Here is a 25713-nt window from a genome sequence, read left to right as displayed (position 1 = left end):
ACAGAGATGTTTCCTGCAGCATTAATGTCTCTGGGTGATTCCTGGTCCTCATCAGAACCCAGGCAAAGCTCACTGCCTCCACGCACCCAACAGACCACAACTGCTGCTCCAGGTGACGTTGGGAAGCGAAGGATGGCTTTAACACCCAGAGTTTCTGAGAGTGAGACTATTCTGAATGTGTACAAGGTCGTGCTGAAAATCTGGAACCAACATCTTCCCAGCTTGATCAAGCACCCCAACAAAGATCGTTTTCCAAGGAAACAGGATCACAGCAACGATTAAGTTGGCAAAATGTGCAAGTCATTCACTCTGTAAGCGCTCCATTGGCCTGGGACCACTCTCACCTAAAACAAGGACCAAAACTGTAAAATAAAAGACTTTTCCTCCTCAATGAAGCAGTCTTTGAAATCCCTTCCCAGTGTGTGAGCTGCCTGGAAACACTGCAGCTGAAATAGCACAGGCCAGTCGGGTCAGAGCCCTGAAGAAGCTTTTGTGCTCCGAAAGGTGTGGAAACAAATGCATTAAGCCCACAAAATAGCTCTTTTCATACTTCCTAATTATTCACCTGAGCAGAAAATCATCCTCATGGGGAGGAAGTGGTGCAGCAGCGGGGCAGGGATTCTATTGGGAAGCAATGTAAGATCTAAAGTGATGTTTCCCTTCCTATGTGGCTGCAGGGAGCAGAGCCAAGTGCTGGCAGTGAGATTTAGGCTGCAGGGCTTTCACGTGGAAAACATGCATGAAGAGAGTTTGCCATTCAAAGCAACAACCTTTTTATTTCATCCAGAAGTGGGAAAACCAGGGAAAACCACCAGGTTAATTTGTGTGAAGAGATGGGAGTCAGAAGAAGGAGAATCGGTGAGTTATAGATCTGAAGGAAGACTGAGAGCACTGGTGTAAACAGCCATGGCGAGATCAGGAGGTTTGGACAGGTCCCCACTCAAAGCGCTTGTTTGGACCACTGGAAAAGAAAGGGAAGAACATTGGCACTAAGAATAAAGGGAGACTGTTTGGAAAGCAAAGCACTGAGGAAGATAAGGCTTGCCTTTGGAAGTAAGGAAGGGAAGGGATATTGATGATCGGGATTGTTTATGTTGGGGTACTCCAGTTACAGCACAACGTGGTGGTTCTTTCTGCAGCAAACACGAAGCCTCAGGGAACTCAGAGCAGGTTTAGAGAGCTCAAGAATAAACAGCGCTGTGGCCTGAATGCGCTGGGGTTTGTAAACAGGCCCCGAGCAAGGCTCACGTCGAACAGGGGCTTGTGGGCGGTGGAGAACTGGTGGAGACTGGAGGATCACAGCAGGTTCAGAGGCACCAGGGGAGGCCCCAGCTCCGGCTCAGCCCCGGGCCCACAGGGTTGATCCAGCCTGCTCTGACCACGGTCTCTGCAGGTGCCCGACCCAGCACTTCGAGTGATGGGACAAGAGGAAACGGCCTCAAGCTGCACCAGGGGAGGTTTAGATGGAGATGAGCAACAATTCCTTCCCCAGAGGGTGCTCAGGCATTGGAACAGGCTGCCCAGGGCAGTGCTGGAGTCACCGTCCCTGCAAGTGTTCATACACCGTGCAGCCGAGGCCTCAGTGCCATGGGTTAGTGGTGGCCTTGGCAGTGCTGGGAACGGCTGGGCTGGATGAGCTTAAAGGTCTTTTCCACCCTGGTTGATTCTATGTGAAGAGGCTTTTTGTCCGCCTCCGGCACCTGAACCTGCTTCTACGTGCCAGGACAGCGCGGGGACCCGGCGAACGCGCCAGACCCCGAGCGCGTCCCTGCGCCCGACGCCAGACAGCGGACACAGCGGGCAGGGACTGCGAGCATCACCCCTCCCTTAAGAGCACGCAGGGACGCTCCCTTTGGGTAAACCCAGCCACGTGATAGCGGACGGTGGCTGAGCGATGTGGGTGGTTGGCTGGGCCCCGGTGACGCGCTTCAGGGGCGGGTTGTCTGCCTTGGTTTCTTGTTTCTCATTGGCTCTCCCGCGTCACATGGCGGGGGACCGGGGGTGCCGCTGAAGCCGCCGTGCGGATGTGGGCGCTGTGGCGGGCGCTCGGTCCCGCGCGGCGCGGGGCGGGCAGGGCCATGGCGGACCCCGTTGCGGCGGCCTGCTCAGCGGCGCGGCCCGCGAGGCGGCCCCGGGACGTGCCGCGGCACGTGTGGGCCCGCGAGCGGCGGCGGAGCGCGGGCACGGGCCTGGCGGGGCCCAACACCGTCTACGTGCAGGTGGTGGCCGCCGGGAGCCGCGATGCCGGCGCCGCTGTTTACGTGTTCTCCGAGTTCAACCGGTGAGTGCGGGGCCGCCGGCGGCCGGAAGCCCCGCCCGGGCCCGGCCTGACGCCCCCTTCCCCTTCAGGTACCTCTTCAACTGCGGCGAGGGCACGCAGCGCGCCATGCAGGAGCACAAGTAAGTGCGGGCGGCCGGGGAGCGCCCGGGGCCGCGGCGGGCCCCGCTCACCGCCCCCCCGCCCCGTGTCCCCTCAGGCTGAAGATCTCGCACCTGGACAGCATCTTCCTCAGCCGGGTGGCCTGGGCCAACGTCGGGGGGCTGCCGGGTGAGTGGGGCGGGCTGGGAGCCGCCGTGCGTGGGGAGGCGGAGCGCTGTCCCGGCGGGGTGCGCCCGCGGCCAACACGTGCGGGGAGAGGACGGTTCGTGTCTCTCTGCTGTGCTCAGGGGAGCCCCCACCTGCAGTCCCGCGTCCAGCTCCTGAGCCCTCAGCACAGGGAAGACAAGGACCTGTTGGAGAAGGTCCAGGGAAGGGCCACAGGAATGGCCAGAGGGATGGAGCACCTCTCCTGTGAGGAAGGGCTAAGGGAGCTGGGCTTGTTCAGCCTGGGGAAGGCTCTGGGGAGACCTTATTGCGGCCTTTCAGTTCTAGAAAGGGGAGTATAAGAAAGATGGGGAGAGACTTTTTAGCATCCCTGTTGTGATGGGATGAAAAGAGGGAGATTCAGGCTGAGGAAGAAATTCTTTGCAATAAGGGTGGTAAAACCCTGGCACAGGTTGCCCAGAGAGGTGGTGGATGAACCATCCCTGGAGACATTCCATTAGACATAGGCCAGGCTGGATGTGGTTCTGGGCAACCTGCTCTATAGTGGAAGGTGTCCCTGCCCGTGGCAGGGGGTTGGAACTGGATGAGCTTTAAGGTCCTTCCAACCTAAACCAGTCTGGGATTCATTAAAGCTGGAAATCTCCAAGGAAGGAGCACATTGACAATCTGTGCAGGTAACTTGCTCCAAATTGTGACTGTCAAGATCTGTAAATCTTTTTGTTATCTGCCAATAAGTGACTTGTTGAAGCTGCCACAAAGCTGAGGTGAAACTGAATTTGGATCCCAGTTCAATCCCAGCCTTTCCAGAGAGACCCAGCACTCCTTGAGGGATCTTTCTTCGGTATCTACCAGCGCTTACAGGGCTGTGACAAAGCTGTTTCTCCCTTTCTTTTAGGTATGATTCTCACATTAAAGGCGATGGGGCTTCAAAGATGTGTTTTCCTAGGGCCACCAAAGCTGGTAAGTGGGGAAGCTTGCAGAAGGGAACCCTTCTAGTGTTAAAGCTGACCTTGGGATTGGGAGAGCTGGTGTCACAGGAGTGAATCATCATACAGGTGGAAAGTGCTGGTCTGAGCTAGTGCCAGCCCGAAGGTTCTGCCAAAGGGCTGGCTTTGAAAAGCAAATCTCTTCAGTTACGCACAAGGCAGCATCAGACTAATGCTCCTTGAGCGTGTCTTGTCAGCCAAGGTTCTGGTAACTCACGTTTTCTCAAAGGGCAGCCTTTGTTCTCCCATCTGCTCCCTCTCCGTGTTCTTTTAATAGAAACTTGGTCTCTGATTTCCTGCTTAACGTGCTCCTTGCCAGCCTAATGCCATGTCTAGGCTGGTCAGTTCCAATCCTCAGCACTATTTCATTTCCGTGCAGTTTCTGCTGCTTGACTACATTGCTGGAAGGGATGGGGAGAGTGGTTCTTGGGTTTCTCTTCTCTTTCCAGAGGAGCAGTGCCCATGGGAGGTTGGGACACCTGCTCAGTGCTTTCTGGCTGGCTCTGTGCTGCCCAGGTTTTGCCCGTTTTGCCAGACATGCCTTTGGCTTCACTGAAAGGAACTGATATATTCTCTCTTTTCCAGCAAAACTACTTGAAAGCGATTCGGCTCTTCCCTGGGCCCCTAAAAAGGATGGATTTAGGTATGTGGGGCAGTGATGTTTAGTGAATATGAACTTGGAACTCTTGTTTCAGCTGTAGCTGAGGTTGCGTTGAACAGTCACAACTTCAGAATAGCTGCCTCTGGTTTAGATCCACTCAGAGAAAGTTTTAAGCCTTTGTTTTGCTCCGATACACTCTTCAAATCCATCACTAGAGTGTTTCCAGCCCTGTTTCTGGTAGGGCACGGCCAGTCTGACTATTAGACAGCATTAAGTTTTAAACCACTTGTGAAGGCAATTAGCTTGCAGAGTCTGGCAGTGAACTACCTTCCCATGGGATTGGGGACTGCTGCTTGCTGATGATGGGCTTTGAAGAACTAATTACTCATTGATGTTTACAGTTGGGCTGAGAAGGGGAAGGGGGGGGGCCATTCAGCAGGTTTGGTTTAAGAAAGAGACAAGAGGTTTTCCTGACTGAAGTCTCCTTCTGAGCCTGTTAATGCCAGTTCCTGATCTCTTTCCAGCCGTGCAGTTGCACACAGAGCCCGAGTATAAGGATGAGACAATGACAGTCCACCAGATACCTCTTGCAGGTGAGCATGTGAGGCTGTAGTCATGCAGGAGAAGCACTTGTTCACTACCCACGCTCAAGGTGGTGAAAGGAGTGGCTTCTGCTTTCAAGCCTGAGTAAGAAGATGTCTATTAATCTGCATGTGTTTCACAGGAGGAGAATCTCTTTCAAAGAAACAAGACTTGCTGAGTCAGGGCCTTGGATGTGTAGAATGTGGGTGTGTGGAATGACTTTGAACTGTCACTGCATTCAGCTGTCTGTGGTCTCTTACTGCTGGGAACTGTGATTCCCATAGTACAGGGACAGACTTGGCAGAGTTGAGCCATTCTGACAGACTCTGAAGGACTTGGATGGTGCATGGCTCCTGAAATAAGTGGCTGGAGTATGCAAGCACAAGTCAGACTGGGGGGAAGAGCTTTGTGTTCTGGTGCAGTTTGTACATAACTATCAAGAAAAGCATGAGTAGCATTCCGTCTTCCGTATCTTTCCCTTTTGAGTGAGTGATTTTGTCTGGTTTTATTGGATTTGGGACAGGAAAACCACAAGCTGCTGAAAGGATGTTGCCTCAGAGTCCTGGAGCATCAACCCAAGGTGGAAATAGCCCTAAACGGGAGGCAGGGCCTGGATCCCCAAAAGCTGCACAGCAAAGCTTGGAGAAGGGCAAGGAAAAAGAAAGCCCAAAGAAAACAGGTGAAAAAGAAATGGCATTCCCTTTTGAACTTTAATGAAAGGAGGCCAAGTTAAGGAGATGTATTTGTCCTCCAGGCTGCTTGCTCTCTAGAAGTCAGGTCCATAGAGAAGCTCAGCTGAAGGAGCAGAATGTGTTCTGGCACTTTGGAAGTTGACACAGAACTAATAAGGCTTAGAAATTGGACACTGTTCCTGCTTGGGGTGGGATTAGTCCCTGTAGTAGTTTGCCCCTGGCTGGGGTGGGTGCTTCAGCCTGTGACATTCAATTACAAGGGGATGTTTGGATTAGTTACTTGTCGGTCTTGGGCTTTAGTTTGGTTTCTCCCAGTTGAAGCCATGGGCTTTCTGCCCTTAGGCTCTTTCAGCGTTCTGCTGCTGGGCTGGAAGATGTTGCTCCTGTTGGTGCTTAAGCAAACATGGACCCATTTTGGCTTTAAGGAAAAATGGTAGTGATGGTTGTGAGTAGTCTTTTGCTCTCTCTTACAGGTGCTGAACAGAAGTGTGCAAGCAGGCACCCCGACCTGGTCATGGCCTTCCTTTGTAAAGTACGCTTGGACGTGAAGATCTCGATATCAATGTAGAATAGACGAGAGTATTTCAGTTGGAAGGGACCTACAACAGTGACCTTGTCCAACTACCTGACCTGTTCAAGCATGTTGTTAAGGGCGTTGTCCAAACCCTTCTTAAACACTGACAGGCTCGGAGCATTAACCACTGCTCTGGGAAGCCTGGGCCAGGGTTTTCCACCCTCTCTGTTAAGAAATGCTTCCTAATGTCCTTAGAACATTTCATCTTGCTAAACAGATTTAACTGGAGATGGCGTTTTCAAGCAGGGCATTGAAGCTATTTTGTGATGCTGCTGTTCAGAGTGGCTGGAGCATAAGGAGGAATGGGTGAAAGCTGGAGGCATATTTGAGGAGTGTTCTTTGTAGAGCAGCCAACTAAGAGTGTCCAAGTTCCATTCTTGCTTAGTGCTTACAGTGGGGAAGTGTCCTGCTCCTTTGGCTAAAGAAGGGAGCAAGAAGCAGCAGCAGCATCTTGGAAACGAAAAAGTCTTTGTGGGGGGAAAAGGAGACCAGTGGAAGTCCATGGATCTTGTTTCCTGTCCCTCTTATTTGGATGGTAATTCTTCTTCATTTCTTCCTTTCAGATTCACCCCAAGAAGGGAAAATTCCTGGCAGCTAAAGCACAGGAGATGGGCCTGCCAGTGTGAGTACAGGATCCCAGCTGGGCGATGGGGCAACCCCAGGCACGTTGATGCTGGCAAGCTGAATATTTCCATGGCCTTTGTTTCAGGGGAACTCCAGCCATTCTTCCCATAATCACAGCTCTCAAGAACGGGGAGAGCATCACCTTTGAAGGCAAAGAGGTAAGATGTAGCTGTGCTTTGTGCCTTGGCTTTGCCATCCTGGTGGATGCTGATTGCCTGTTCCTTCTCACCCCTGCTTGGTGTGGGTTTTGTTGGTTTGGAGCTTTGAGTGTCTACTGGTGGGTGACCGGTCTCTGTTCTCCCTGAATGTGGCTCCTGTGGGGAGCACGAGTGGGGCTGGGGCAGGCTGTGATGAGGGAGGTGTGCTCTGAAATGAATTCACTTGTGCCTATGGCTGTGTGGCTGCTGGTTGTCAGAGCTTATCTCCCCTGCCCAAGCTGATACAGGTCTAGGAGTGCACTAGTGGGGTTAATCCCTGCCTGGGTTGAATGCCTGGGTAGCTGTCACTCCCTCCTTGCTCTGGTTGCTCCTCTTTCACCAAAAGATCATCAGTGGCTCCTGTGTGCAGGGTCTTCATCTCTCAAACTCTAGCATGAAGTGAGAGGCAGAGCCAGCTCTGGCCACGTCACAGGTGGTCTGTAAGTGAAGAGCCTCACCTGGGAGATGTGACTGACCTATATTTGTGTTGTAAGAATTCCACAAAGCCTTTTTTTTTTCCCCTTAATCATGCTTTTGCTCCCATCTGAATCTGCTGTGGGAACCTGGCAACTGCTGAAATTCCCTTCCTTACATTATGTTGGGATTTGTTGTCACACAGCAAAATGCAAACTTGTGTAGTGGGAGCAGAAAGGGAACAGGAACTGCACTGCTTGGGTTTGCTGAGCATTGGGAGCTGCCTGCTGGGGCTGATGGAACAGCTCCCCAAAGAACCGTGGAATGCTTTAGGTTGGAAGGGATCTTCAAAGCTCATCCAGTCCAACCCCCCTGCAATGAGCAGGGACATCTTCAGCTAGATCAGGTTGCCCAGAACCACATCCAGCCTGGCCTGGAATGCCTCCAGGGATGGGGCATCCACCACCTCTCTGGAGCCACACACACTGGTGCAGGAAGGTGTGTGGATAGCTTGATGGTGGTGTGGTCTGTGTGCATCTGCCTGCAGCTTGTTCCTGAAGAACTGTGCACCCCAGTTGACCCTGGCCCAGTGTTCATCGTGCTGGAGTGTCCCCATGAGGGCTTTGTGGATGCTGTCTGTGACAACGAGACCTTCCGAAGGTAGCGGGGTGCCGCTGGGGGAGGGCGTCTGTGCAAAGAGAAGTTCTTCTGGTGCTTCTTGGGGCTGATGTCTGAGCTCTTTGGCACTGTTAAGGAGGTAGAGATCCAGGCAAGGCCTGGTGGTGTGTTGAGCCTTTTAGGAAAGGCAGGGCTGTGCAGGACCTGTGGGGTTCTGTCACGGTCACAGGCTGCTCTTCCCTCAGGAGCCTCCAAAGAAGGACACGTGCACGGGAAGGGAGCAATGTAGAGACTGTTGCTTCCCTGGGCAGTAGAAGCCTGGGCTGTATGTAGCATCTCTGCAGGGCTTCTGAAAGGCTCTGCAGATGTTGCTCTTGGAGGAGAGGAGCTGCCCTGGGGGCAGAGTGCAGGTGTCAGCAAAAGGCAGGCGTAAGCCTTGAGCCTCCTGTGCTCTGCCTGCTTCAGGGGTCACCTCTGATAGCACCCACATGGGAGAGGGGAGGCCGAGGTGCTGGAGGGCTGAAGCTCACGTGCTCTCTCTGTATTTGAACGTGCCCCAGGTACCAGGAGGGCCATCCTGAGCATCAGGTGGCCTTGGTTATTCACATGACCCCAGAGGCGGTGCTTCGAGACAGCCGCTACCAGCAGTGGCTGCAGAGGTGGGTGATCTTCTCATTCCTGGAGTGTCACTGATGGGCAGCAGCATGTTCCTATGGTGCCAGTGTCTTTCCCAGAGCAGAAAGAGCTGTTGGCTGGCAGTAGGGCTCTGCTGGCTCAGATGGGGTCTCAGCTAATGCCTCAGATGCACACATATGCCCAGCTCTAACGTGGGGCTGAAGCTGTTGTGCCCTTTATTGTCCTCTTGCAGATTTGGACCTGGAACTCAGCACTTGGTGCTCAATGAGAACTCCGCCGCCGTGCACAACCCGCGCAGCTACAAGATCCAAACTCAGCTCAACCTCATCCACCCTGAGATCTTCCCTCTGCTCAGCACCTACCAGAGCAAGGTAGGCCAGGCCCTGCTTGCTTGTTTTTCATACCCCTGAGCAAAGAATGTGTTTAATGTCACTCTTCTCCCTGCAGGAAGAAGAGGCCGTGTGTAGCGTGCCCATCGTGCGAGGAGAGTGCCTCTTGAAATACCACTTCAGACCACAACAGGAGTGGCAGAGGTTGGTGGGAAACTTTGGTTGCTGGTTTTGGGGTGTTCTGGGTGAGTCTCTGCTGAGGGTGGGTGGGGGGGTTGGTGTACTTTGCACATTCTTCCTGGTGGCTGTGCTGGGGTAGCTGCCAGGCTGTCAGTTGTGTCCCTGTCCCAGGAAGTCTCAGGCAAGGTGTAGGACATGTGGTTTGGAGTGTTGTTTCTGGCCCTCCCTCTTGTAGCCTCATGCACTGCTCTGTCCTTTGCTTTAACCTCATGTGCTGTGCACACACACCTGTGGCTGTGGCAGAGCAGATGGTGGCAGGGAGAGACTCTTTGGGGAGCCTGGTGAAAGTCCTGTCAGGCTTTCTGGGTCTTCAGGTGGTGTCCGAGCTGGAAGCCCCATGTGGTTGAACACTTGCAGACTTCCCTGGTGCTTGTTTCGTGGGCAGGTAGGTGAAGCTGCTCAGTGAGGAGCTTAAGGGTAGGGACCATGTGGGGACAGCAGCTGCCATGGCTCAAGCTTCTGGCTCTGTTGGGCAGAATAGGAGGACTCTGATGCAGCCAGCACATGGGAGGGAAGGGATGGGATCCAGAGGGACCTGGACACGCTTGAGAGCTGGGACAGTGCAAACCTCATGAAGTTCAGCAAAGCCAAGTGCAAGGCCCTGCCCCTGGGTTGGGGCAATCCCAGGCACAGACACAGGTTGGGCAGAGAAGTGATTCAGAGCAGCCTGAGGAGAAGGACCTGGGGGTGCTGGGTGAGGAGATACTCGACATGAGCCGGCTTCAGTGTGCGCTTGAGCCCAGAACCCCCCCGTGTGCTGGGCTGCACCCCCAGAGCGTGAGCAGCAGGACAGGGAGGGGATCCTGCCCCTCTGCTGTGCTCTGGGGAGACTCCACTCGCAGCACTGTGTGCAGTGCTGGTGTCCCCAACATAAGGACATGGAGCTGTTGGAGCAAGTCCAGAGGAGGCCACGAGGATGCTCAGGGGCTGGAGCACCTCCTGTATGGAGACAGGCTGAGAACATTGGGGCTGTTCAGCCTGGGGAAGAGAAGCTGCGTGGAGACCTCAGAGCAGCTTCCAGTGTCTGAAGGGGGCTGCAAGGATGCTGGAGAGGGACTCTTCATCAGGGGCTGTAGAGATAGGACAAGGGGTGATGGGTTCAAACTGAAACAGGGGAGATTCAGGTTAGAGATAAGGCAGAAGCTCTTCCCTGTGAGGGTGCTGAGGCGCTGGCACAGGGTGCCCAGAGAAGCTGTGGCTGCCCCATCCCTGGCAGTGTTCAAGGCCAGGTTGGACACAGGGGCTTTGAGCAACCTGCTCTAGTGGAAGGTGTCCCTGCCCGTGTCAGGGGTTGGAACTGTATGAGCTTTAGGGTCCTTTCCAACCCAAACCACTCTGGGATTCTGTGACTCTGTTGTGAGGCTCTTTTGGCACACTCTGCTTGGACAAGTGCTGTCTTTTCAGTTCCAGCCCTGCCCCATCCTGTTCCTGGTCTGTTCTTGCAGAGATGCTGTGACTGTCTGCGATCATGACGCATTTGTTAGTGAAGCTTTGGACCTCCCTGACTTCCAGACTCGAGTGCAGGAGTGCAAAGAGAGCCTGGCTGCTGTTCCAGGTGAGCATCAGCAACTTGTCTTTGATCAGTATAGTGGGAAGTAGGTGGTCTTGGTGACCCACTGCCTTAGAGCCCAAACAAAGCTGTGAACATATAGTTTTCCTGCAGCCTGAGAGCTGCTTTTAAGTCCTCCTGGAGCTGTGCAGATGGAGTTGCTTTGCTTCAGTTGGATTTGGGCCATCTTGTGCTTCTGGTTTTCTGAAGCTGCTGGGTTTGGGGGTTGAGCATTGCTGGGGGCAGAGACAAAGCGCCCATGGGTTCTTGCTCCAAGCTAACCAGAGCTCTGCTCGTGTTGGATGCTGTCATAACAGCCACAGTGGGAGTCCTCATGGCTGGGAGAGGCCTTGCTCTAGATCCAGCTCTCTGTGGGGCACTCTGCTCTGAATTCCAGCTGTGCTGTTGGCAGCGAGGTTCCCATGGTGTGGCACAGCACCACTCACTGTCTGCATCCTGGTGCTGGGCAGAGTCAGGGCACTGCAGAAGAGGAGGAATCAGGTCCCTCTTGAGCTGCCAGCTCTGTCGTTGAGCAGAGTCCTTGTCTGCCCACCTTTGGATATGCAGTTGTGCACCGTGATGTGTTTTCTTGGTGATGCTCATTCTGTCTTCCCTTGTACACCTTGCTGCTGTAGGAAAGCCAGAGGCTAAGGGAAGCAAAACTGAACACACTTGACATGAAGACCATGGAGTTACCAGGCTGTTGAACTAAATGGTGTCTGACTGGGCAGGATGTGGATAAGATTGACTTGACAAATCCTTGTTGTCTGTTTTCTCCAGGAAATGTGGGTGCTTATCCTGAAATTGTGTTCTTGGGAACAGGATCTGCAATTCCAATGAAGATCCGAAATGTCAGTTCCACGCTGGTAAATACCAGGTAAATCCCAGTGCCACACGTGCTGCTTGGAGAGGCTCAGTGTCTCAAAGGGCTGTTTTGAGGACACAGGGAGAGTGCCCCTCTTGTGGAGCCTGTAGGACTTCAGTGTCAGGCCCCTGTGTCTCTGTAGGTGGGGAAGACTTGAGAGCCACCTGTAAAGCCAAGCATTCAATGTTTGTGAAGCCAAACATCAATGTCTTCATTTCACCATCTGCCCCAAGGGTGTGTTCAGCACCAACACCAGAGCACAATGAGCTGTGCAGGCAGAACAGTCTTTCTAAACCCTTGGCTGGTAGGGCTGGAGTAGCATTTAGAGGTGTAGAGCACTGAGAGCTCTCTGCCTTAGAATCACAGAATCCCAGACTGGTTTGGGTTGGAAGGGACCTTAAAGCTCATCCATTTCCAACCCCCTGCCACGGGCAGGGACACCTTCCACTAGAGCAGGTTGCTCCAAGCCCGTGTCCAACCTGGCCTTGAACACTGCCAGGGATGGGGCAGCCACAGCTTCTCTGGGAAAAGTCTGTGCCAGCGCCTCAGCACCCTCACAGGGAAGAGCTTCTGCCTTAGATCTAACCTGAACTTCCCCTGTTTCAGTTTGAACCCATCACCCCTTGTCCTGTCACTACAGTCCCTGATGAAGGTCCCTCTCCAGCATCCAACCCAACAGATCCCCCTCCCTCAGCGGGCCCTGGGCAGAGCTCATGCAGTGCCTGCTCAGTGTCGTTGTCACTTGTCTTGTCAGCTCTACCCGCTCCCTGCTCTTGGACTGTGGAGAAGGAACCTTCGGACAGCTCTGTCGCCACTATGGAGAGCAAGTTGACCAAGTGCTGTGTAACATAGCAGCTGTGTTTGTGTCTCACATGCACACTGACCACCATTCGGTAGGTGGGGGGTGTTGGAAGAAGGGCTCCTGTCCAGGCCTGCTCTGCTCCTTGGGATTTGGGGGTAGCTGATGACTACAGGCTGCCTTGCTGGTAGGGCTGCCTGTATTCATCCCCTCTGCATTCCCAACGTGCTGCTGAACCTCTCTGTGTTTCTCATCCCCTCTCCCTTCCAGTTAGGGGTCCCTGCAGACTTGCTGGGACCGTCTGGAGTTGGAATGTTCTAGCAGTGTCCAGCCCCACTTGCTTCAGTGCTCTGCAGTCAGTACTCACAGGAGGATGAGTTGCTCTGTTGTAGGTTGGGCCTGAGCAGGGCAGGCCCTTTGCTGGTCGTCTGCCTCATGCCTGGAAACCACAGCAGCACTGGGAAGGGCTGAGGGGCTGCTGCAAGTTGCAGTTACTGGAAAGGAGCTGTCATGTATTTGTGACTATAGATCTTCCAACCTCTGCAGCTGAGCTGTGGTAGTGCTGTTGTTACTTACAGCCAGACATTTCTGACTGCAGCTTTGCTCTCTTCTTCACTCCCTTTGCAGGGGCTGTTGCACATCCTGCTGGAGAGGCGGAAAGCTTTTGTAAGTAGTGCTGCTGTTTCACTGCTCCTGACCTTGTCTTGGGGTGAGGGGAGGGAACTTCTGAGCAGGGGAGAAGCACCATCATTTCCCTTGGTATTTCTTCTCAGATTTGGTGCATATCTGGTATTGAGCTTATTTTCTCCCCCCCCTGCTTTTGCTTTTCCAGGCAGCCCTTGGTCAGGCTTTCAGCCCCCTGTTTCTGGTAGCACCTGAACAGATCATGCCATGGCTACACGAGTACCACAACCACTGTGAAGAGATTCTTGGAGACATCAAGTGAGTGTTCTGTGTGGTGTGTGGAGAAATGGCCTTGCTGGGTCCTTACTCAAGGCAAACTGCTGTCATCCATTCCCCAACCCCTTTATTGACGGTGACTCTGACTCCTTTCATTGTGTGTAGAATTAGGATGTGCAGTTTGCAAAGGGGAGGGAGAGGGTTTTTTACTCAGTTGTGCTACTTCATAGAGGCTTAAATGCTGCTTCCCCTTAGGAAAGGAGAGTTGAGCAAGTGAAAAAGGATTCCTGGAAGAGAGTACTAGACAGTGGGGAGGAAGTGGTTGGATGAGTTCCTGGGCCACTGGGTAGTGCAAGCCAGGGGAAAACCAGACTGGTGTGCAAACGTGTCTTATTTGTAAGGCTGTGAACTGACGAGGAGAAATGGTCTGCTTAGGGACAAGATGAGGTTTTCCTTTGTACCCGTCCTTAGTTCTGTCTTCTCCCCTCCCTCGCAGGATGATTCCATCCCAGTCTCTTGTGAAAGGCTGTGAGAATATCAAACCTAAAACTAAATGGTTTGTCAGCTCTCTGTTAGAGAACTACGACTTGGCTGAGGTAAGCTCCTGAGCTGGCAGGGACAGTTGCTGTGAGGGGCCAGGGGGGACCTGAGCTCTAACACTTGTGTCCTTGTTCAGTTTCAGACTTGTGAAGTCCAGCACTGTAAAAATGCTTTTGCATGTGCAATGATCCACAAATCTGGCTGGAAAGTAGTTTATTCTGGGGACACAATGCCCTGCATGGCCTTAGTACAAATGGGTAGGTGACAAACACCCTCCGCTTGAAGAAGGTCTTGGAGAAAGGTCTTGAACTGTTGGTATCCAAAGTGGGCACCCCCAGACCCTTGGTGCTGTGCCTGCAACACACCGGGGGCTAAGAGGGGGAAATGAGAGTTCCTGCAGGCGCTTGAACCAGTCTCTATTCACCTGAAGATTGAATATATGCTTTTTTACCCAGGTAAAAATGCTACCCTGCTGATCCATGAAGCCACGCTGGAAGATGGCATGGAGAGAGAAGCTATGGAGAAGACACACAGGTGAGAGGTGTTCTGCTGCCTCTCACTTATGAGGAAGGCAAAGATGCTGAGCTGGGTTTTGTTCGTGGAGCTGGTGATGGAGGGCCCAAGTCCTGTACATGGTTCTGGTGTGTGTAGAGCTTTTCAGTACTAAAATGATGTGTTGCTCATTGCACCAGCTCTGAAACCTTCACAGCTCCTCTGAAAATCCTCAGAGAGAAGTAGATGGTGGTAACAATAGACCAGCCCAAAGGCAAGGCCCTCTGCTTGGTTATATGTAGGACTAAACTCGGGAGGCAGAAGATTATTAGGCAGAAGCTCTGTGAGGGTGCTGAGGCGCTGGCACAGGGTGCCCAGAGAAGCTGTGACTGCCCCATCCCTGGCAGTGTTCAAGGCCAGGTTGGACACAGGGGCTTGGAGCAACCTGCTCTAGTGGAAGGTGTCCCTGCCTGTGGCAGGGGGTTGGGACTGGATGAGCTTTGAGGTCCCTTCCAACACAAACCACCCTGGGAATTCTATGAGAAGCCATCTTGTCCCTGCACCCACCCAGACACAGTTGGAGCTGGGTGCTGTGGTACCAAGTGCTGCCCCAGCAAAAGTGGGAAGACCTGAGAGCAGCTTCTTGGAATTCCATGTGAGCTGCTGTGCAGGAGCTGGACTTGCTGGCGCCCCTGGGACAAGTATTTGAATAAGCCCTTGTCCCCAGTTTGGGGAGCTCTTGAAGGCAGAGATCCAAGTAATTGCAGCTGCTTTCATGCACTTGGAGACCTTTGGAGGTCAGACTTGCCACCAGCGCAGGTTGCCAGAGGAGTAGGTGTTGGTGTGTGCCTGCACAGAGCAGGGACACCTCATGCTCTGCCACTGTCAGTAGGACCTAGTGGTGGTGTGTGTGACGTGCCCTTGGCTGCAGAGCAGCCAGCCCTGCCCCTGGAGCACAGCACCATCACGCCAGGCTGTGCCTGATGGGGACGTGGTGCCCTGTTCCTGTTCCTTTGCAGCACAACCTCGCAGGCCATTCAGACTGGGATGAAGATGGATGCACAGTTCATCATGCTCAACCACTTCAGCCAGAGATATGCCAAGATCCCGCTCTTCAGTGAAGACTTCAGTGAGAAGGTTGGAATTGCATTCGATCATATGAGGGTAAGTTGGGAGCTTGGAGCCAGCCTGTGGGAAAGGTTTTGGTGTTGCTTTGTGAATGCCTGCTCATAAGTTGAATTCTCCACTTGTATCAATACACGATCTCCTTCTGAAGAGTCTCTTCTGAAACAGCTCCTTTTGCTGCTGGCAGCAGATGTCCCCAGTGTGGGGAAGGGGTGAGGTGGGTGCTGAGGGCTCTTGAGAGTGCTGCTCAGGGATGGGATGGGCATCATATGCTCCTGGCCAGCTCCCCAAAGTTTATATGATGCTCTGTGGGATGGAATACCCCTTTGGCTAGTTTGGGTCAGGTATCCTGTCTCTGCTCCCTCCTGGTTTCTTGTGCCCCTCCTCATGGCAGAGCATGAGAGAGTGAAAAGTGCTTGATCAGGTAAGTGCTACTGAGCAACAACTAAAACTCTAAAACCAAAACTGTGTCCTCCCCTTATTCCACACCATTTATGTCATGCCCAGATCCCACACTTCCCAATCGCTTTCCTGCCTTGTGATCTGTCCGCTCAGACATGGTTCCCTTGGCTATGGACAATCCCCATGAAGACTGTGGAGTTCTTTCAGTCCTTGACGTTGGGCTCCATCTGTCCTACCAGTCTCTCAGAGCAGGACAGCTGGTGTGTGGTGGTGGACTGTTGCATGCCAAAACCAGTTCAGGTCCCATCACTGCTGTGCTCATCCAGTTGCATCAAAGTTCATTCTTTGTTAATGCGGGGATGGAAGGGGAGTCGGGTTCAGATGCCCATGTCTGGAGCAGCAGAGCGGGGCACCATGAGGCACCCAGTGCAGTGACAGGCCATGGAAGTGATAATGAACAGTGTTATCCCAGAATCGCACATCATTAGGGCTGGAAGGGCCCTCTGGAGATCATCTAGTCCGAGGCAGGTCACACAGGAACGTGTCCAGGTGGGTTTGGGATGTCTCCAGAGAGGGAGACTCCACAACCCCCCTGGGCAGCCTGTGCAAGGGCTCTGCCACCCTCAGTGCAAAGAAGTTCTTCCTCATGTTGAGGTGAAACTTGTTGTGTTTTAGTTTATGGCCATTGCTCCTTGTCCTGTTGCATTTATCATCTGATCTAATTCATTGGCTCTTCTTGCCCCAAATCAAATCCCCGTGAGGTTCACACCAACTTCCCCATCCTCTGACTTCACCCACCAAGTGAAGTCCTCAGTGTGAACTGATTGAAACGATTGTATATTCCTCAAAGGGAACAGAGGCAAGGAGCCATTTCCTGCGTCCTGGCAGCCTTTCATAATGACCTACCCCATGCAGGTGTTGGAAGATACACAGTAGTTTGTTGTTCACGTGTGGAATTGGACATTTTTGAGGTGTATTTTCATTTCTTTGCAAAACAAAGGGCTCTGACATTCCACATCACTCCATTTCCACTCTGGAAACTTTGGAATCACACAATACTTCTCATGTGAAATTCAGTTTGGTAAGAACAGAATGTAGGGGTTTTAATCAGTGGAATGATTGACTTTTGTCCTGTTCAAGTTCAGGTAAAGCTACTTCATTACATCTGCAAATTTCCATATTTTAGCAGTTGCCTGATAAGTTTAATCAGATTTTATTCCCATGTGTAGTGCTCAAATGCTCCTTTGGGCTTCATGTAACTGAGTAGAAATCGGGATGTAAATGAGCCATTAAGCGACGTGAAGAACTGCTCTGAATTTGCCCAGAGCTGCACTGACCTGTTGCTCTTTCTGCTACCTTTGACTCTTTGTTCTTTGTGTTGACTTTCACTGTACCTTCGTTTAGAAAGATGAAATTCTTCAGCACAAATCCTTCGAAAAAGAGTAAAATGATCTTGTCAGAAGTATAGTTGAGATTTTGAAGCTTAAGCACCATCAGTAGAACTTAATCTGACCAGTTTCTCCATAACACTTGTGATGTCCTCCACTGACCCCTTGGGCTCTGCAGCGAGTGTAGCTCTTGTGGGTTTCTAACAGTGGCCACCATATTCTCCCTTCTCAGTTGGTGCCGCTCTGATGGCTCTTGCAGAAGACATTGAGGAGCCCAACACTGCTGGTGTTGGATTGGATGCAGCCATAGCAGTGGGAATAGTCACTGATGGAGCAAAACTTGGACAGCACCCACATCTCTTGGGAAGGAAATGGGAGGAAGGAAAACAAAGCTCAGTTCTCATGCAGGTGCTCCTGTACTTTGTTGCAGGTACGCTTTGGTGACTTCCAGACCATCCCGAAGCTGATCCCGCCTCTGAAGGCTTTGTTTGCAGATGATATAGTAGAAATGGAGGAGAGAAAGGAGAAACGGGAGCTGCGGCTCCTGAAGGAGACTGCTCTAATCCTGGAGAAGCTGAGTGCTGGGGAGAACAAGGAAGCACTGTCCCAGAAACGGAAACAAGTCAAGAACCATCAAGAACTTCCAAACAAGAAGCTGAAAAGTGTAAACTGAAAGAGACAGGGGCTGGGATGCTCTGCAAGGAGAGGCCTTGCTCTGCAGGGCTCAGAGGGTGCAGCGCTGCGGGAGCCGTGGAAAGGGCTGGCGTCAGGGTCCAGCTTTGCTTGGTCATGAGCGATCTCCATGGGCTGCTGAGCACACCCTGAGCAGCACGAGGCCTTGTGGTGACAGCATCTGCCCCTGCAGCTCCTGCTCTGGGTCTCACCGGTCCCTCTCTCATTTTTCTTTTAGCCAGAGTTGTTCTCTCTCACCTGTTTTAATTTGAGTTTTATGCTACAGGCTATCAGTGATGCAAGGGCAGCAGCCAGCCCTGTGCAGATCAGCTTGGAGAAGCCCTGGAGGGGCCCTGGCTCTGCTGGAGCAAAGTGGGCAGCTCTCAGGGTTGTGAGGAATGTAACCGGGTATTGGCATCCAGAGGTGTTGGTATCAACATAGGAGGAAATGTCACAATAAAATGGGACCCAATTACTATTTAGGTTTAAGTAAGGGTGTGAATGCTGCTGTGTTCCCATTTTACTGTGGTTTTCTGAGTTGTTTTCTCCTCATAAGATCAGTTTTCCAAACCCTTTATTTAGACTCTGAATAAACCACTGGACATGTACAGGAGGCTGGGTTCTGTCTGGATTACTAATGAGGACGTCGCAGTCCAGAACCCTCCATGTGCTGGGCTGAACCCCAGAGCGTGAGCAGCAGGTCAGGGAGGGGATCCTGCCCCTCTGCTGCGCTCTGGGGAGATCCCCCCTGCAGTCCTGATCCAGCTCTGGGGCAAGAGCACAAGAAGGACGTGGAGCTGCTGGAGCGAGGCCAGAGGAGGCCCCGGAGCTGCTGCGAGGGCTGGAGCAGCTCTGCTCTGGAGCCAGGCTGAGAGAGCTGGGCTGGGGCAGCCTGGAGAAGAGAAGGCTCCTGAAGGGGAGACCTTAGAGCAGCTCCAGTGCCTAAAGGGGCTCCAGGAAACCTGGGGAGGGGCTTTGGACAAGGGCCTGGAGGGACAGGCCAAGGGGAATGGCTTTAACCTGCCAGAGGGAAGACTGAGATGAGCTCTGAGGCAGAAGCTCTTCCCTGTGAGGGTGCTGAGGCGCTGGCACAGACTTTTCCCAGAGAAGCTGTGGCTGCCCCATCCCTGGCAGTGTTCAAGGCCAGGTTGGACACAGGGGCTTGGAGCAACCTGCTCTAGTGGAAGGTGTCCCTGCCCGTGGCAGGGGGTTGGAACTGGAGGAGCTTTAAGGTCCTTTCAACGCAAACCAGTCAGGGATTCTATGACAGGAAGTGATCCGATTCACACCCATGCAATAACAAGAGCTTACTTAGTCTTATCTTAGTCCCTGCAGACTCTGGTTGCAGTCCCCAGCTGTGTTGATCGTCCACTTTCTGTTCTAGACAAGCACAGTGTTAAAGCACAGTTAATCAACAGAAGGTGCTTTGCTGCCAGTTGGCATCTTATGTTTCCATCCCCTTAAAATGAAGTCTTAAATCTTTAATATGTGCTGGTATTGTTTGCTGAGCCACCTCTGAAAACAAACTCAACTGAAACAGCACAAAGCTCCCCCTCCTGCTCCCAGACACAAGCAGGTACAACACTGGTGAGGAAGAAGTAAAGCTGACCCCCAGAAAGCCTCCATCACACTCATCTTCACCCCAGACATTCCCCCCCATCTGCCCACTGTGCCAGCTCATATCCCCTGCACCCAGGATGGGAATCTGCTCAAGGAAACTGCTCTGGAGGCGTTCAAAAGCCACCTCAGATGTTACCAGCTAGAACTGACCCATAGAGCTGTGAATATCCCCAGGGTAACTGAGGCAGGTAGGACACTGTTGGCAGGAAACAGCCCGCGCAGGCGTGAGGCTCCAGCAGTTCATGGTCCTTACACCAGCGCTGTAATGCACAAACAGCCCAGGTCAGTCCCCAGGTCAGTATTTGCTTTTCTTCACTAAGTCACAGAATCCCAGACTGGTTTGGGTTGAAGGGAGCTTAAAGCTCATCCAGTTCCACACCCCTGCCATGGGCAGGGACACCTTCCACTAGAGCAGGTTGCTCCAAGCCCCTGTGTCCAACCTGTCCTTGAACACTGCCAGGGATGGGGCAGCCACAGCTTCTCTGGGCACCCTGTGCCAGCGCCTCAGCACCCTCACAGGGAAGAACTTCTGCCTGAGCGCTCATCTCAGTCTCCCCTGCACTTAAGGAAGTACAGACCCGTCTCTGGCTTTCCCGCGGAGCCGCTGGGGAGCGGCGGCTGATGCGGCCACGGTGCTGCCGTGGGGAGGCGGGAGGGACCCGCTGCTGGCTCCGGGCGCGACCGTCCCGTCCCGCCGAGACGGGGCGAAAGAAGCGCCCCAGCGGGCGGGGCCGGCGCTGGGTCCCGCCTCCGGTGTGCCCCGGGCAACGGCGGCTCCTCCCGCAAACACGGCGGGTCCCGGCGAGATGGAGCCGGCGGAGGACCCGACCCCGGAGCCGGTGCCGGACGCGGCCCCCGACCCCGAGGTGTCGCGGCTGGAGCGGTGCGCGGCGCTGGCGCTGGGCGCGGGGCCGGGGCTGGGCGCGGCGGGCCCGGCGCTGCGGTCCTTCCTGAGCGGGGCGGCGGGTCCTGCGCTGCTGGCCTGGCGCGGGCCCGGCGGGGAGCTGGCGCTGAGCCCCCCCCCGCCGCCCGCCGCCCCCCACAAGGCGCTTTTCTTCCTGCGCCCGCCCGGCGCCGGCCCCGGCCCCGGGTCGCTGCTGTGCGGGGACCTGCCCGCCGACACCCTGCGGCACTTCGCCGCCCTCGTGGAGGAGGTAAGGCCCGGGCAGCGCTGGGAGCCGGCTGCCGGGGTTCCTCCTGCTGCTGCTGCAGCCGCCCTGACCCCGCCACAAGAGAGACATTGAGGTGCTGGAGCGGGGCCAGAGAAGGGCACCGGAGCTGGTGCAGGGCCTGGAGCACAAGTGTGATGAGGAACGGCTGAGGGACCTGGGGGGTTTAGTCTGGAGAAGAGAAGGCTCAGGGGGGACCTTATCGCTCTCTGCAACTGCCTGACAGGAGGATGGAGCCAGGAGGGGGCTGGTCTCTGGTCCCAAGGAACAAGGGATGGGACAAGAGGAAACGGCCTCAAGCTGCACCAGGGGAGGTTTAGATGGAGATGAGGAGCAATTCCTTCCCCAGAGGGTGCTCAGGCATTGGAACAGGCTGCCCAGGGCAGTGCTGGAGTCACCATCCCTGCAAGTGTTCACACCCCGTGTAGACGAGGCCTCAGTGCCATGGGTTAGTGGTGGCCTTGGCAGTGCTGGGAATGGTTGGACTTGATGAGCTTAATGGTAGTTTCCAGCCGAGTTGATTCTATGATTCACAGCACCTCCTGCCTCATGGGGGTCTTCACGATTCAGTTAAACCTCCTCAATCCTGACCCATATCATCTCTGGGCCTGTCTAATGCTGGTGACCTTGTGGGACACAAATCACACGGTGGGAAGTGCTGGAGGTGACACCTCGAGGTCCCCTGGTCCAAGCCCTGTTAAAGCAGGGGCACCCAGAGCCGGGTGCCCAGGACTGTGCCCATGTGGGTTTTGAGTATCTCTAAGGATGGAGATGAGATGCCACAACTACCCCGAGCAGCCTAACGCCAGTGCTCGGTTACCCTCGTGGTGGAAAAGCCTTTCCTGGTGTTCAGAAGGAGCCTCCTGTAGCCTCAGTGTAACAATGGAGTGGTACAGGAATAGGAGCAGCTCTGGGTCTGTGCACCGATCATCACATCTCTGGGTCCAGTGGTGGATTCTGGTCTGAGCTCTCCTTGTCCATTACTGGGGCTTTTTTTACAGCTGGGCTGTAAATTCCTTCACGTTTCTCTGGTTTCTGCCCCTTGGTATCAGTGCAACTCCTTCATCTTCCAAGAGCTAAGCACCGGCTCACAGCCCAAGGCTCCAGAAACTTCAGCTTGAAGCTGGGCAAAGCCAGCCAGTGAAAAGAATTCAGTTAAAGGAATTCAGCCCAACTAAACTCAATTCACACACCCACTTACCCCCGGGAGGCTGATGTTTGCCCAGAGGGATCTTCGAGATCCTTGCTCCTTCCTGTGTTGACAGCCAGAAGCAGCATTGTCTCCACCTACTCCTGATGGCCCCTCACCTGGAGAAGTCTCAGCAGTGAGGCTGCAATGGGAAGTAGAGCAGCTGCTTGATGGAGAAGCTCTGGTGATGCTCTTGGTGTATTAAGATGGTGATGGATAGGCTGGATTCCAAGAGCAGCCTCCCAGAGCAGTTATCCCAGTTTGGTGGGATAACAAGTTATGCACATGGGGAGCTCCAGTTTTGAGGGGTTTGAGCCCTGTGGTCTTGGTGACTCTGCCCAGACAGTGGTTTTGCATTGCAGTTGGTGTGTACATGGTGGCACAGGACAGGCACCGGCTGCTACAAGGAGTTTTTGGGGCAAGAACACTCCAGCAGATCCCAGTAGATTCTGTTTCCTGGCTGCCTGCAGCAGGTGGGATGGTGCATCCTGATGGTCGCTCTCAGGCTTCCCTCCCCTCCCCGTGCAGGGTTGCTGTAGAGCAGGTTCTGCCAGGGCTTGGTCCCACTTTCAGACTTCGCTTGTGGAGCACAGAGTGATGGGGCTGTGCTGGGGTGGAAAGGTGTCGAGGTCCCTGAGGCTGGTCCTTTATCAGAGGGTTTTAGGATGGTCTTAGAAGAATTTGTCCAGTGAAAGAAATAGTTTGTGTCAATCTTTCTGTGGGTGTTTTAGGATGTCAGGAATAGACACACCAAAACTGTGTGCTCTTCAGTGAGGAAGTGACCTTGTCTGCTTGGCAGACTTGACTCTTGTGATGGCAGAGGGAGCACACCTCTGCTCTGGGGAGCCGGGGGTCCTTGGGAGCCCAACAATGGGCTTACCAATCAAGAAGAAAATGAGCAGCTCTCATTGACTGTTTGCAACATCACTGGCATTCTCAGCCCGTGGTTTCACAGAATCACAGTGGTTTGGGTTGAAGGGACCTTAAAGCTCATCCAGCTCCAATCCCCTGCCACAGGCAGGGACACCTTCCACTAGAGCAGGTTGCTCCAAGCCCCTGTGTCCAACCTGGCCTTGAACACTGCCAGGGATGGGGCAGCCACAGCTTCTCTGGGCACCCTGTGCCAGCGCCTCAGCACCCTCACAGGGAAGAGCTTCTGCCTCAGAGCTCATCTCAATCTCCCCTCTGGCAGGTTAAAGCCATTCCCCTTGGCCTGTCCCTACAGGCCCTTGTCCAAACCCCCTCTCCAGGTTTCTTGTAGCTCCTTCAGGCACTGGAGCTGCTCTAAGGTCTCCCCTTCAGGAGCCTTCTCTTCTCCAGGCTTCACTTCAGTTGTCTCCAGATATAAGTAATAGAGACAAATCTTGCTGATAGCATAGCTCCAGCCGTTGTTGGTGGGCTGGGCAGTATCTGCATGGCTTGTTCCTTGGGGCTGTGCTCGCCCTCCCCACAGCTCCCTGGGCATGACGGTTGCTGCAGTGCCAGCCGTGGTTACAGAGATGGGGCAGCACAGGGGTGGGCCTGGGCTGCTGGATTCCTTTGCGTTTTTGTATTTATTCCTTTTCAGTGTCCATTTGTAGCTATTTTATCCCCTTCCCCTCCACTGAGCCCGGTAACACAAAGGGCTGTTGTTTGTCACCAGGGACAACCAGGCTTTGTCGGGCTGTTGCCACAGGCTGGTGCCAGCGTGGAGCCACCCTGGGAGAGCCTGTGCTCCGAAAGGTGGAGCAAGCACCAGGACGTGCTGTGAAGGCAAGGGAAGGAGAACCCATGGTGCATGATGCGGGGCTGAGGGAGCCTGAGGATGGGGCTGCTCACTTTGTCTGCTGGTTTCCACCTTTCTCAGCTGCTTGGATTCAGTGGAAGGGATGCACTTGTGCACAGAGTGGGCCTGTAGAAGGGTTTGATGAGGTCTGTTCATCGTCATCTGCCCTTGTTTCATGGAGCAGGGAAATGCTTGAGGCAACAATGAGTGTCCAGGCTCGGCCGAGCAAGGACCTTGGAGTCCAATGGCCTGTCTGTCTCCTGAAGCACTTGTTTCTGATTGCTCTTTCATGACTCCTGCTGTAGGTGATCGTGCCCATCCTGACAAACCAGAAGAACCATCAGGGCTGGCCACGAGTGGTGTCACAAGACCTTATACGTCATGTCCACAACCTAAAAAGCACTGTTTTCAAGGTTGTTGGCCAAGTAAAGGGCAAGACCTTGCTGCCTCTTCCAGCTGGTTCAGAGGGAATCGAGGACATTGATCTGGAAAATGAGAAATGGTGAGTACAACCCTGGCTCTCCTCGTCTCCTCCTGCTGATGCGTGTGGTGGCTCCTCTGGGGAGCCTCTCCACATCGTGGGGATTCTTCCTGCTCCCTGTCATCTGCTGCTCACCCAGCACAGGCAAGAAGAGCTCAGGCAGTGCTCAGGCTTGTGGGCACATGAAGAAGCAATGAACTGCTCATATCAGTGAGGATAAAACCCAAACCCAGGAGAGGTTTTACCCTGTTTCATAGGTAAATGACCTGCCTGGTAGAGGTCCATGCTGCCTGCTTGGGCAGGACTGTTCTGCCTCCTTTTAAACCTGGATTTATCATGCAAAGTTATGGGAAAAACCACCTACAACTTCCTGCAAGCTCCTAAACTGCTCATGGTCCCATAGAGAATGTTAGAACCTGTTGCATCTGTCCTCCTGGAGAAGTGGGGTGGCTTCCCAGACACCCACTGTGTTTCCTGCTGTTTCTCCCTAATAAGTAAATGAATAATTTGGGTTCTCTCCAGTCATAGGTGGACCTCCCTGGTAGCTCTCCTGATTCTGCAGTTTACTTACAGCCCTGAGGGCCAATCCCCACAAAAGCCACCCCAGATTTTCTGACTAGTTGTAATCATAGAATGGAACCATGGAGACATTGGGGTTGGAAAAGACCTTTCAGCTCATCAAGTCCAACCATTCCCAGCACTGCCAAGGCCACCACTAACCCATGGCACTGAGGCCTCGGCTACACGGTGTGTGAACACTTGCAGGGACGGTGACTCCAGCACTGCCCTGGGCAGCCTGTTCCAATGCCTGAGCACCCTCTGGGGAAGGAATTGTTCCTCATCTCCATCTAAACCTCCCCTGGTGGAGCTTGAGGCCGTTTCCTCTTGTCCCATCCCTTGTTCCTTGGGAGCAGAGACCAGCCCCCTCCTGGCTCCATCCTCCTGTCAGGCAGTTGCAGAGAGCGAGAAGGTCGCTCCTGAGCCTTCTCTTCTCCAGACTAAACCCCCCAGGTCCCTCAGCCGTTCCTCATCACACTTGTGCTCCAGGCCCTGCACCAGCTCCGTTGCCCTTCTCTGGCCCCGCTCCAGCACCTCAATGTCTCTCTTGTAGTGAGGGGCCCAGAACTGACGCAGGATTCGAGGTGCAGCCTCACCAAGGCCCCAGTCCTGCTGCTCACAATGGTGCTGACACAGGCCAGGATGCTATTGACCTTCTTGGCCACCTGAGCACACTGCTGGCCCAACACCCCCAGGTTCTTTCCCATGAGCAGTTTCCAGCCACTCTTCCCAAGCCTGGAGCATTGCAGGGGGGGTTTTGTGACCCACGTGCAAGACCTGGCACTGAGCCTTATTGAACCACAAAACTGGCCACAGCCCATCACTGCAGCCTGTCCGGATCCCTCTGCAGAGCCTTTCTACCCTCAAGCAGATCAGCACTCCTGCCCAGCGTGAGGTGCACTGGGTCCCCTTGTCCACATAACTGGGCAGCCATGGGAGGCAGAGCCCCCTGTGCAACCAGGCGTTATCCTGCAGCTGAGGACCCCTCATCCTTTGTTAGCTGATACATCTCATTGCAGCTGCAGCAACTTCCACCCTGGTCCTCCCAAGAAGCCAGGTTGGTGTCAGAGGCTGGGGGTGGAAGGATTTTGGCTGTGGCAGTGCTGTGAGCCTGGCCTAATCCAAAATAACTGAGTCTGGAAGGTCCATAGAGCAGATGTG

At 53.9% G+C, this 25713-nt stretch overlaps 1 protein-coding gene and 1 long non-coding RNA gene across 2 annotated transcripts; one reads left to right on the top strand and one right to left on the bottom strand.

Annotated features, from left to right (window-relative positions):
* Window positions 1–749: 749 nt before the first annotated feature.
* On the bottom strand, window positions 750–2615 carry LOC115616774. The gene is made up of 2 exons (XR_003994390.1): window positions 2494–2615; window positions 750–961 (listed from the first exon to the last, which is right to left on the bottom strand). It is a non-coding gene; the product is annotated as an uncharacterized LOC115616774 (long non-coding RNA).
* On the top strand, window positions 2004–18383 carry ELAC2 (elaC ribonuclease Z 2). The gene is made up of 24 exons (XM_030506451.1): window positions 2004–2281; window positions 2350–2400; window positions 2478–2548; window positions 3441–3505; window positions 4117–4174; window positions 4657–4725; window positions 5238–5393; window positions 5880–5938; window positions 6544–6602; window positions 6690–6762; window positions 7763–7875; window positions 8394–8492; window positions 8702–8840; window positions 8917–9002; window positions 10484–10593; window positions 11368–11464; window positions 12207–12345; window positions 12879–12917; window positions 13084–13193; window positions 13648–13747; window positions 13828–13948; window positions 14147–14225; window positions 15203–15347; window positions 17529–18383. Exons 1-24 carry the CDS (start codon window positions 2025–2027, stop codon window positions 17769–17771), a joined length of 2538 nt encoding a protein of 845 aa, XP_030362311.1. The 5' UTR covers window positions 2004–2024; the 3' UTR covers window positions 17772–18383.
* Window positions 18384–25713: the final 7330 nt, after the last annotated feature.

The sequence above is a fragment of the Strigops habroptila genome, chromosome 14 (assembly GCF_004027225.2).
Source record: "Strigops habroptila isolate Jane chromosome 14, bStrHab1.2.pri, whole genome shotgun sequence".
NCBI classification, from domain to species: domain Eukaryota; kingdom Metazoa; phylum Chordata; class Aves; order Psittaciformes; family Psittacidae; genus Strigops; species Strigops habroptila.
The sequence above is the reverse complement of the archived record's forward strand: the minus strand, read 5'-3'. Positions and strand labels throughout refer to the sequence as shown.